This window comes from Sciurus carolinensis, chromosome 12, assembly GCF_902686445.1.
Source record: "Sciurus carolinensis chromosome 12, mSciCar1.2, whole genome shotgun sequence".
Lineage (NCBI taxonomy): Eukaryota > Metazoa > Chordata > Mammalia > Rodentia > Sciuridae > Sciurus > Sciurus carolinensis.
This window is the reverse complement of record NC_062224.1, coordinates 81,464,721-81,477,239: the sequence shown is the minus strand read 5'-3', so window position 1 is coordinate 81,477,239 and position 12,519 is coordinate 81,464,721. Positions and strand designations below refer to the sequence as shown.

At 41.1% G+C, this 12,519-nt stretch overlaps 1 protein-coding gene across 1 annotated transcript; it reads left to right on the top strand.

Annotated features, from left to right (window-relative positions):
• The first annotated feature begins 1,247 nt into the window (after window positions 1-1,247).
• On the top strand, window positions 1,248-12,048 carry Dyrk3 (dual specificity tyrosine phosphorylation regulated kinase 3). Its single transcript, XM_047521618.1, has 3 exons — window positions 1,248-1,474; window positions 3,396-3,507; window positions 9,479-12,048. The coding sequence occupies exons 1-3, from the start codon at window positions 1,398-1,400 to the stop codon at window positions 11,051-11,053; spliced, it is 1,764 nt and encodes a 587-aa protein (XP_047377574.1). The 5' UTR covers window positions 1,248-1,397; the 3' UTR covers window positions 11,054-12,048.
• Window positions 12,049-12,519: the final 471 nt, after the last annotated feature.

The following is a 12,519-nucleotide window of genomic DNA, read 5'->3' as shown; positions in this document are numbered from 1 at the left end:
AGAAAACGTTTTTATTTGTTTCTATCATAGGCTAAAGGAACATTGATCAGAAAAAATACAATTCCCAAAACGCACATATCCTTAACTTAGAACAGACTTTGGATCTTTAGGGGCATTTTCACTGGGAGACATGAGAACACGGAACATGTATGTTTCTAGTGACATAAAAAGGAGACTTGGATGGAAATTTTAAGGTTTATGGGACTGTGCTGGGCTAACTTGAAACAATGAGTCCTAAAGTACCACTAGGTGGCCCCAGCGTTGGGCATTTTGAGAACGTTTGGATTTCTTCGGCGAGTTACATGGCCTTGTGCCTTGCAGGTTTAGAAAATTTGATTGGGCGTCACGCTCAAGAAAACAGTTCTGTGGTTTAACCTCCTTCGCTCTCACTTTCATTTCAACTGTGGAAGTCCGCTTAACATCGGCAATATTGAGGAGTGTGAAGTTTTCAGAAAAGGGTGGGGGGAAAAAAACTCCTTCACACACATTCTAAGGAAAAGGAAGAGCCTTTCAAGAAGTCTGGTGCAGAAGGAGGAAGACTGGATTTTTGAAACTTAATTCAGGATTGCCCACTGAATAAGCAAGCATGGTTTCTCTGGTCCCAAGATTCTTCATCTGTAAAACGGCTCTTTGAGCTCTACCATCCGTGGCATGCTCTTGCACGGGAGTTAGACAAACCCCAGCTTCAATTCTGGATCCCAATAAAATCTTTAAAAGAGCGATATCATTTGGTATGGTTACTGAGATTAAATAAGATAATATTCGTAAATGCAAGTACTGTACATAAACGGTCCTCATGATTGCCTTTTTATGTCTCCATCTCCCTCTGAACGGCCTCTCCAGCAGTGGGAAAGTCTAAAATACACATACTCATTTTAAATTCACATATATTCAAGCAGGAGGTTTTAGCACTCCAGACTGCGAATTGCTACTTAATTGTAGACCGTGAAGACTTCGGGACAGATACCCGGGCTTTCACAGATCTTCCGCCCGGGCCATTCTTCTCCCACCCCCAACTTGTGCACACGCCTGGTTCGCTGCACACCTAGCCGGCAGCTCTGGACGCGTGCTCCTCACCTCTAATCACTAGCGACAGCGCTAAGGACACGGAGAAGCAGCCCGCCCCCGTGCGTCAGCGCGTAGTTGCGCAGAGGCGTTTCCCGGGGCGTGCCTCGGTTGCTAGGCGACCCTACCGCTCCCCCTCCCACCCTAGCGCTCGGTCTCCCTCCTCCCGGCCCTGGCCAGTCGCGAGCGAAGGCGCGCGGAGCTGCAGTGTCTGGCAGACAGTCCCCGGGGAAGCGTCGCGCCCGGGAGGCAGCCGTCACAGCGCAGGTGGACGCGGCCCGCCGGGTCCGCCAACCGCCGCCCCTCCCCCCGTGGGGGGTCCCGAGCTAAAGATGGGAGGCACAGCTCGCGGGCCGGGGCGGAAGGATGCGGGGCCGCCCGGGTCTGGGCTCCCTCCCCAGCAGCGAAGGTAACGGCGCCGCGGGGTAACGGGCTAGGGGCGCCAGAGTGAGCTCTTGGCACTGGTCGGTGAGGCTGGGGGGCAGGGAGGGTCTGGGCTGGTGGTCTAGCGATCCCCCAGCAGGAGGGACGAGGGAACGGGTCTGACTCCCTCCCGGGACCGGCCCCCTCCCTTCCTTTCCATCAGCGCCCCACCTCCCCTCCCTGGCCCACCGTGAGTGGGGGAGGGGGCTGGAGCGGAGTTAGAGGAAGAATTACGACCCCTGGATTGTCTCTGAAACCCTAGATCGGGGGTATGGTAAGGGACTCCAGAAACCGGGGACTTTTCGTGGGTTTGGTTTTCTTTTTCTTTTCTTTTCTTTTTTTTTAAAAGCAAGCCTGGGGAGTCTGGGAGCAATACCTTTGGAAGGAGCCCTGTTGCTCAGAGCACATAACCCAGGGCTGAACTCTTGGGGTTTTGCCCTGAGGGGTGCGGTCTAGCTTCGGATTTGGAGGTAACCGGCTGTGCATTGTAAGGCTTTCGCCGGATCCTATTTTGAGATTCCCTACCTTGCTTTGTATTTTACGCTGAAGTAGAGAAAAGCAACCCCCATACACACACACACACACACACACACACACACGCACGCACACACGCCCTCCACTTCATTTGCATGAAACCTTGTGGTTAATTTCCTCTGTTAGTAGGAAATCTTGCAACTGTTTAGCGTCTTTTTCTCAGTAAATGTGAATGCCTTTCCCTGTTTGTCTTATCATGCTATGGCAAAAGGTCGGTCACTTCCAGACTATTTGGTTTCGGCCAGTGAAGCATTTCTCTGTTAAAAATAGCAATACTTCTATGATGAATGAGAATATTTTTAAAAAAAGAACATTTCAAAAACATTTGTACTGTTTTTCTTTTACCCTTTGTATTCCTTTAATACATCAATCAAATCTAGAACTAATTTTATAAAACAGTTTTTATGGATGACTGAAATATTCCAGAATTTTAAAGACATTAAAAAAAAATCTTCCTCTGCAACAGAGTTGTTGTTGTTGTATTCATGGTATATCATACAAAATGATACAGTGAAATGCTGATGTGTTTAACTGGGAAATCCATGTTCTTGGTGGCAGATGAAATACATTATTCAGGGCCATCTTGTGGATTAAATAAATCCTCTCTGTCTTTTGTGTTCCCCTGCAGTAGGGGAGCCACAGTGCTAAAGAACAGAGAAATGATCCTTAATCATTTAGCATTTTGCCTCTCCTATCTACCAGGAAATCAAGTGGGAACAGAGACAAAATTCAGTACATTTTGTAATTTAAAGTACCCCTTTAGTGTCAGCTGTAATATTCACTGTATTTTTCTACTAATTGGGTAGATGTAAGTATGTAAGTAATAAAGAGAAAAGACAGCTTTAAAAGGCCTTTTATTTCTTGCTAGTAAGACCCAAAAGTGTAAACTGGAACTTTTCTTTCCATCAACATGTGGAAAACAGGCTCAGAGGAGAAGGCAGCCCAGCCAGGGTAGAGGTATTAGAATCCAGTCTGAGACTGAAAAAACAATCACCTCCATCACACTTTCCTTCTGGTTTTTAGGCTTCCTATTTAAACTAACCTTCATTTTCAAGTAGTAAGTTAATTAATTGCTAGTTCCTATTTTTTTTTTTAGCAATATTCAAAACAGGTAAGCCTAGTTTTGACCATTTTAAAATATACATCTAGAAATGCTGTCCTTTCTTTAAAAGAAGAAAAAGGAAAAGAAAATTTGGGCTTGTTTGCCAAATGCCCCAGTTTTTTACATTCAATGCCAAAATGCAGTGTAGATGGTTATTTCTATTAATTGTTCTTTGTAGCAAGTATGAAGTAGTTAAGACACCAGATGTTTTAGAAAGGCAAATTTATATTCTTCCTTACTAACAGATTTTGTCTATAATCCTTTCAACTAGATTGGGGGATGGTGTCTATGATACTTTCATGATGATAGATGAAACCAAGTGTCCACCCTGTTCAAATGTACTCTGCAATCCTTCTGAGCCGCCTCCACCCAGAAGACTGAATGTAAGTAAAGGAAGAAATTCTTTGTGTTTTAATTGTCTTGTAAAAGAGAAAGTGCTACTTACTACTCAAGGTAGGGTTGTATATCACTGGCAACATAGACTCTTTTTTTGTTTCTTTTGATTTCTCCTGACTTTGGAAAAACAATTTCTGTGGTTCAGGTTTAGCTTTTCAAAATGATTTTGATTTGGAGCTCACCTCTTTCAGTTTCTACTCAGATAAATATATGACACTCGGAAAAAGATAATATGCCACTTTTATTTAGGTTACCTTTATTTTAGTAGAGGATGATACAGAATATCACAAAGGCTTCTTTTAACAAAAACAATCAAAAGAAATTATTGCAGAATTTGTGGATCTGCAGAATTTCCCCTGCAAGATAGAAATGCAGTCCTAGCTTATTAGTGTGCTAAAAGAACCATTTTATAACTCTTAAATTACACTTGAACAGTACAATTTTTTTGATGCATTTAATCATTTTAGGAACTGCAGACATTAGCTTTTGATGCCATTTTACTTAAGATAATAATAAAATTAATTCACATTTCCTCAGCATACGTAGAGCAGTAGGCAGAGCAGGGTTTGGACAAGTTCCAAGACAAGGAGAAGCTATCCTTGACTTTAAAATGTGCATATGCCATCTAATGAACATATTGTATTCTTAAATTTAATTTGTAATGTTTCTCGTTCTTGTATCTGTGTTTTAAGACCAGAAAAAAGGACTAGGGTCGTGGCTCAGTGGTAGAGCACTTGCCTAGCGTGTGTAAGGCACTGGGTTTATCCTTAGCACCATATATAAATAAATAAAATAAAGGTCCATTGACAACTAAAAAAATATTTTAAAAAAAGACCTGAAAAAAAAAATGTTCTGTTATTCCCTCCCCGCACCTCCCATCAGAGATTGAACCCAGGGCTTCATACGTGGCGCTATACCACTGAGCTACCTCCATAGCAATTTTTGTTTTGAGACAGGGTCTCACAGAGTTGCCCAGGGTGGCCTTGAGTTTACGATCCTCCTGCCTCAGCCTCCTGAATTGTTGGGATTACAGGTGTGCATCACTATTCCCAGTTTGAAATTGTTACTATGTGGAAAAAAAATTCCTCGCATTACTCATATTCCATCCCAAGTTTTTCTTATTAAAATGAACCCTTTTTATCTCGTTCAAAGTTAATATTACAAATTATGGGCTAAAATTATTTGGAAGGCTGGTGACCCTATTTCTGGAGTACAGTAGGGTTTCTTTCCATTTTCTGCAGGATTTATTTCCGTTCTCTGCATTCAATTTCTTTTCCAAATCCTCCAAGAACCAGAAGAACTGTATCTACTTGTGTTGACCATCAGATTTCTTGATGACAGTAGTGATCTCTATAGGAAATATTTTATAATTGAGCTGGTGGGTTAACATCTGACTTCTTTTTAACTTTAATTCAGAGTTGATCCATGCTAATATCACTTAAATGATATGTTTCAAGATCAAAATGAAATTTTTATTGCATGGTGTTCAGAGTAACAGTTTGGGAAGCATGGATTTTAGATTCTAATGCAATGGTGTCTTTACAGACTTTGCTTAAAAATGCTTTTGACCTCTTGGTGGCACTTATAGTTCATAATGCTGTGACTTCATGCTGGGGTCCTATTGCTCTTTTCATAAAGACTTTTAGCTTTGTTGTTTATTCCAGATGCTCTTACAAACTCATTATAAATGATAAATCATCTGCCCATGGGCTTTTATTGGGTTAAATTCTGGGTTGCAGGGATTTAGGGTCAGGAGCTAGATAAAGTGTAGGTTTTCATATCTTGATGTGAAGACTGTTTCTCTGAATTTCTCAACAAGAGTTTTAGGGACTTGAATAATACAGTAGAAGATTATACTTGAAACATCATAAGCCCTCCAAATTAACGGTGTGTATGATGCATTCATAAGAAATAAAACACGGACCAAGCTCAGTGGCATACACCTATAATCCCAGCGACTTAGGAGGCTGAGGCAGGAAGATCACAAGTTTGAGGCCAGCCTGGGTCAGTTAGTAAGACGCTGTCTCAAAATAAAATAAAAAAGAGCCTAGGGGTGTAGGTGAGTGGTAAAGTGACTGTGAGTTCAATCCCTAGCACAGGGTGGGTGGGGGAGGGGGTGGGGTGTGAGGAAGGAAGGAAGGAAGAAAGGGAGGGAGGAAAGAAAGAAAGGAAGGTAGGTAAATCTGGCTATCTGGATTTAATTACATGGTTATCAAAATATATATTAGACTAGAAATTTTTGTAATCATTACATTTTAATGTGTGAACATTGTAGTTTCTCTGAGAGTAGTGGAAGGAAGGCTTTATTTCCCGCACAGAAGACTTGATATATAATTAATTCAGGCCAGTATTTGAATTATTTACAGGAAAGGAAGGAAAGATAAGAACCACTCCCCCATGTGGAAAAATTGCTTTCTGGAATTCTGCAGGTTTGCTGGAGATGGGAACCTCCATACTGCTAGTGAACTACACCCTGGGTAGTATGTTCTGTTCCAGAAGCCACACCTTAAGAGAGACATATAATACAGCCCATAAAAAGATTGTGAACAGAGTAGTAAAGGAACCCAACACCAGGCAGGGAGGTTAGAGGAAATGAAGGGGATGGTGAACCTGCAGAAGGATAGTGGAGTCAGGGACACGGTATTCTTTTTATGTATTCCTTTTATGAATTCCAAGGGTTCTTACATGAAATTTGAATACTTCTGCATACTTCCTGAGAGCAAAGTAAGACTTTGCAGAGGGAGAGAGATTGAGTCTCACTTTAAGGTAAAACCATGAGTCAGGAGATCCCAGTAGCATCCTTCATCTTATCCTTCCATAGTTCTATGGAAATTAAACTTCTATTATATTTCTGTTCTTATTAACATAATGTGCCTGAGACCCTCTCTTATCACAAACAAATGAAGACCTCCAGAGCAAGCCCAGGGCAACCTTATATGTAGGCAAAGTAGGTGAGGTTCCTAGGGATGGACCCTGGACCACAAATACCTTTCCTACCAGCTTGTCATTGATGACTGAGAGGCATTGTGCATTCTTTTGTGTTAAGGCATTGATTTCTTTAAAGTTCAGATATCCTTGGAGAGGTAGCACATTAAATTGTGTAGCAAGCTGAAAGCAGGCTTTGTGCCGGGGACAAAGTGGGTGAGGTGTTTTTGTGAGGAGGCCTGTTGAGTGGGCCATGTTGTGCAGAAGCTGTATTTAGCGCTAGATGCTTGGTGGAGGGAGACAGAGATATGGAGGAAGCCACCGCAGAGAGAAGAGAGAAATTAATAGGGAATAGGGGAGAGTTATAGGAACCTAAACCTTATTATATTGAGAATTTTGCCTAATGGTAACCAGTGTTTTGAACATGCTTTACCGTTTGTGAGGGTCTTTCACATGTATTATTGGTTATAGTTTGATTCACACAACATGCTGCAATTAGGTATTGTTATTCATGTTATATAGATAAAGAAACCGAGACTAAGAAAGGTTAAAGTAACCTGCCCAGAGACCTACAGCTTTTAAGTAGCATAGCCAGGACCACAACCCAGGCCTTCTGACTTCATTTTTTTTTTTTTTTTTTTTTCAGGATGATTTCCAAAATGCAGCAAATATTAAGATATATTAAAATTAAGTAGCAAAATTTTTAAGGAAAACTGGTGAAGATGGTGTGCAGATGTTCATTTTTGTTATGTAAATCTAATTTGAACCAAATGATTTTAATTCTTTCCTAATTCAACCAGATTTATTTTCTAATAGGTTGTAGTTCCTCAAGAAAAAAAAAAATCTGGTTTTTAGCACAGGTGCTAAGTAGTAACAGTAAGTGTTCCAGTGAATACTGGATGGGTGAAAGTGACCCACTTCTGTTTTTTCATCCCTAAAAACAGGAATAGTTGTTCGACATAATTACTGATAAGAAGGATGTTGCATTGCATTTGTCTTAGTGAGTTATTGAGACTCTGTCTACAGGCCTATTTGTTTTCTTAACCAGTGATAATTCTTTTTTTTTTGTATCAGAGAAACTGTACCAGGTCCATATCTGGCCTCTTTAAAGCTAAATGCCAAATCGTGTCCATAATCGAACTGGTTGCTTCATTTTTAAGGTTTTATGGTAGTTCATGTAACCCTTAAGTACCTTCTAAATATTGAAATTGATTAAATTGTTTTAAAAGGAACAGGAACGGACTAAGTCCTATTTTTCTAACTAGACCAGGGGCTGTTTGAGGTATGCCAGCACCAAAATTTCTTATCCCTTTTTGATTATTTGGGTTTTCATTTTTGTATTGTTTCTTTATTTTTCTTATTTTTGGTAATATATAAATGTAACTTTTGGTTTGCTTAGGTTAAATTAAAATTCTGTTTTTTAAAGGTTTGACCACTTTTTAACTTCTGTTTTTGGAGAATTTTAACTGGAGTTTAGAACTTCTCTGGAATTATTTGCCTCATACTGAAGGCCCTCTGAAATTGTCAGATTAGAGTCCATTGGGAAAAACAGATGTACTGTTTAGTATTGCAGACTTTTTTTAAAACAATAGATTTGAATTTTTTTCTTTATTTCTAGCTCCTTAACGTATCTGAAGAGTGTTGTTTTTTCCCCCTTTTAAAAAATATTTATATTTAAGATGTACATTGTGATTTTGTTGTTGTTGTTTATTGGATACTGGGGATTAAACTCAGGGGTGCTTAACCACTGAACCATATCCCTAGCCCTTTTTCCTTTATTTTTTAGTTTGAGACAGTTTTGCTAAGTTGTTTAGGGCTTTGCTCTGTTGCTGAGGCTGACCTCGAACTTGAGATCTTCCTGGCTCAGCCTCCTAAGTCTCTGGGATTACAGGCATGCACCACCACGCCCGGCTAGGATGTTTTGATATACGTAGTAAAATGGTTATGCAGTCAAGCCGGTTAACATATCCATCATCTCACAGAGTTACCCTTTTTATCTTACTATTAATTATTTTTAGATGTTTGGCTGTTTTTGCTTTTGCTTTTTTCCTTAGTCATATTTCAGAGAATCTTGTTTCAGTTCACAGAATCCTTTTTTAATTCAGAGAAATTAGTAGAACTTTTTTCTCTGGGATACTATTCCTTCCAGGAAAAGCTTAAGCAAATCGAGATAAAAGAGTAGCGCTCCTTTATCTCAGAGGCATTTGGAAGAAGCTCCTCAGGGGCCTTGGATTCTTGATTGTTCATCAGCTACATTGAGAGTTGACCCACATGGTTTAAAGAGTTAGAACTTTCATGACTTGATGCGCTGGTAGAAGTCTGCAGTAATGTATTTGAGGACTGGGGATTGATGAGGAGGCCTTGGTTGATTCCCAGCAGAGCCAGCAGTTGGCCCTCCTGGAGAGTCATGTTGGTGTCAGGAGAACCAGGTGCTGAGTTGTGTCTCTGGGAAGAGCCCTGATTGAGGAGTCAGAAGACTTGGGTTCAAATCCCTGCCTCTGTCACTTGGTAGTACTTTCTTTGCACTATTATGATCCTGCTCATGCCATTAAGATTTGGGAAGATACTTGAAACAATTAGCATTCAATGTTAAACAGTATTTATAATCAAGGAGCAAATTATGTGGTATAGACTGCAGTCAAATTGCGAGGTTAATTATTATGGTCTTGGAATAGTTCTAAGTGAAAGAGAGAGGAGTTAAATTGGGTGTGAAGGAGTATAGGATGTGAGTGAATGACGGGGTTAAAGGATTCTCAGGACAAAGAGACCTATGAGAAGGAACCTAGCATGCCAAGGGATGGGAAGACAACCATCCTGTCTTGAACAGAGCAAGACACGTAAGGATTGGGGTCGTCTTACGACTCAGGGAGTCAGGATTAATTTAGAGGCCCTTGCTTTGCTAATTGTGTTCTTTTGGGGTCATTTTAACCTTAAAACTAACACAGCTGGTCATATTTTGATGTTGTTAGTCCGAGGGAGGATCCCTTCCTCTCTCTAGTGACTTTAACATTATATTCACTTTCTCTTTCATAGATCACCACTGAGCAGTTAACAAGAGAGCATACTCAGCACTTTCTGAATGGAGGTGAGATAAAGGTAGAACAGCTGTTTCAAGAATTTGGTAGCAGCAAATCTGGTACTCTTCAGTCAGAGGGCATCACCAACTCTGACAAAAGCTCTCCTGTTGTTTCTCAAGGGAAAAGTTCAGATAACTTAAATATAATTAAATCCAGCAGTTCATCCAAAGCACCCAAAGTGGTGCCTCTGACCCCTGAGCAAGCGCTGAAGCAGTACAAACACCACCTCACTGCTTATGAGAAGCTGGAAATCATCAATTACCCAGAAATTTATTTTGTTGGTCCAAATGCCAAGAAAAGACATGGAGTTATTGGTGGTCCCAATAATGGGGGATATGATGATGCTGATGGGGCCTATATTCATGTCCCTCGAGACCATCTAGCTTATAGATATGAGGTACTGAAAATTATTGGCAAGGGGAGTTTTGGGCAAGTAGCCCGGGTCTATGATCACAAACTTCGCCAGTATGTGGCCCTGAAAATGGTGCGCAATGAAAAGCGCTTTCATCGTCAAGCAGCTGAAGAGATCCGGATTTTGGAGCATCTTAAAAAACAAGATAAAACTGGTAGCATGAACGTTATCCACATGCTGGAAAGTTTCACGTTCCGGAACCATGTTTGCATGGCCTTTGAATTGCTGAGCATCGACCTTTATGAGCTAATTAAAAAAAACAAGTTTCAGGGTTTTAGTGTCCAATTGGTACGCAAATTTGCCCAATCCATCTTGCAATCCTTGGATGCTCTCCACAAAAATAAGATCATCCACTGCGATCTGAAACCAGAAAACATTCTTCTGAAACACCATGGACGCAGTGCAACTAAAGTCATTGACTTTGGGTCCAGTTGTTTTGAGTACCAGAAACTTTACACGTATATCCAGTCTCGTTTCTACAGAGCTCCGGAGATCATCTTAGGGTGTCGCTACAGCACGCCTATTGACATATGGAGTTTTGGCTGCATCCTTGCAGAACTTTTAACAGGACAGCCTCTGTTTCCTGGAGAGGATGAAGGCGATCAGTTGGCTTGTATGATGGAGCTTCTAGGGATGCCACCACCAAAACTTTTAGAGCAATCCAAACGTGCCAAGTACTTTATTAACTCTAAGGGCCTACCTCGCTACTGCTCTGTGACTACTCAGGCAGATGGGAGGGTGGTACTTGTTGGGGGTCGCTCACGTAGGGGTAAAAAACGGGGTCCTCCAGGCAGCAAAGACTGGGGGACAGCACTGAAAGGGTGTGATGACTATTTGTTTATAGAATTCCTGAAAAGATGTCTTCATTGGGACCCCTCTGCCCGCCTGACCCCAGCTCAAGCATTAAGACACCCTTGGATTAGCAAGTCTGTGCCCAGACCTCTCACCATTGACAAGGTGTCAGGGAAACGGGTAGTTAATCCTACCAGTGCTTTCCAGGGACTGGGTTCCAGGCTGCCTCCAGTTGTTGGAATCGCCAGTAAGCTTAAAGCTAACTTAATGTCAGAAACCAATGGCAGTATACCTCTGTGCAGCGTATTGCCAAAACTGATTAGCTAACAGACAGCTCAGAGATGCATATGTATGTATTTTTAATTACCTTGCAAACCTGCAAATGGAAAACAATGCAAGCCCGTTGGTGGATATGTTTTTGTTAGACTAGACTTCTTTTTTTTAACAAGGCAAAACATTTTTATATGACTATAAAAGAACTCTTCAAGGGCTAATTACCTAACCAGCTTGTATTGGCCATCTGGAATATACATTAAATGACTTTTTATAGGTCCATGCATCTTTGTTATTATCATCAGATGTACTTCAACCTGTGTATATCCTATTGGTTTAAATCTCTCTTTCAAGATGGATGGTATACCAAAAATATATGCTGACTACTCCTCTCTTGTCTCCCTCAACATCTATTCTGGAGGGGTAATTTGGGATGTGGTGGGAGTTGTACATGAGAGGCAAAACGAGATCTCTTGCTCCAGGAGTCCATTATAGGGGCTCATTCTAAGTGAAAGGCTCACAGCAGAATATAGGGTGAGGGAGCACCTCAGAGCTATTGGTCACCTGTACAATTGGTGTCATTGCTTTCCACTTCCCACGATGTGTGGTGTTTTTTATTTGTGCTTTTATTGTTATTATTATTTTGCCACAGCTTTATTCCCTGAAAGCATTTTACAGACATCTTGCCACCTTACCAAATAACCTTGTAGGTTACTGATGGGGTTTGCATAAGTTCCTCAAAGGCTTGTGTGTTAAAGACTTGGTCCCCAGCCCTTCTTCAATTCTTTTGGGAGGTGGTAGAACCTTTAAGGGGTGGGTCCTGGTGGAAGGTTTCCAAGTCCTTGGGCACTTGACCTTAAAGGGAATTGTGGGACCCTCGTTTCTTTCTCTTCCTCTTTTGATTCCCAGGTTTAAAGTGAACGGTTTTGCTCTGCCATGTGCTCCCACCACAGTGTGTCAACACAGACCCAAAGCAATGAGGCCAATTGGTCATGGACTGAAACCTCCAAAATGTGAGCCAAAATAAACCTTTTATCTTTATAAAAATTGATTTATCTCAGGTATTTGTTACAGTAATGGAAAGCTGACTCACACAGGGGCCAATTTTAAAATCAAATCATATACATTATTTCTCCTCCATCTCCAAGGAAGATAAGTAACTACTTTGCCCCAGATACCTTCAAATGTTAAAGGTAGAATCAGCACGAAAATTGCCATTTCCTAACTCCTCCTTGGTCATCTGTGGACTAGTCTGCTTGCTGTATTTTTGTGGACTCTTGTCCTTGTGAAACAGACCACTGTCAGGTAAACTCACTAGTTTAAATGTTTTCCTTCTCTCTTTCCAGCCACCTACCACCTTAATGTCCCACATTTTCTCACTTTCACTTTGAACTGGGCACCTTCCTAGATTCTGAATGAACTTCAGTTATATGATGACAACTGTTTGAAAATCCAGACACGGATGATAATGCAATTTCCATTTATTTTCCCTAATTGCTTGTACTTCAGCAGCCTTTCTC

Bases quoted from the DNA above. Each gene is read 5' to 3' on its own strand.
- Dyrk3 (XM_047521618.1), top strand. From the start codon at position 1,398: ATGGGAGGCACAGCTCGCGGGCCGGGGCGGAAGGATGCGGGGCCGCCC. The intron at 1,475-3,395 runs GTAACGGCGCCG...CCTTTCAACTAG, and splicing joins CTCCCTCCCCAGCAGCGAAG to ATTGGGGGATGGTGTCTATG. The intron at 3,508-9,478 runs GTAAGTAAAGGA...TCTCTTTCATAG, and splicing joins CTCCACCCAGAAGACTGAAT to ATCACCACTGAGCAGTTAAC.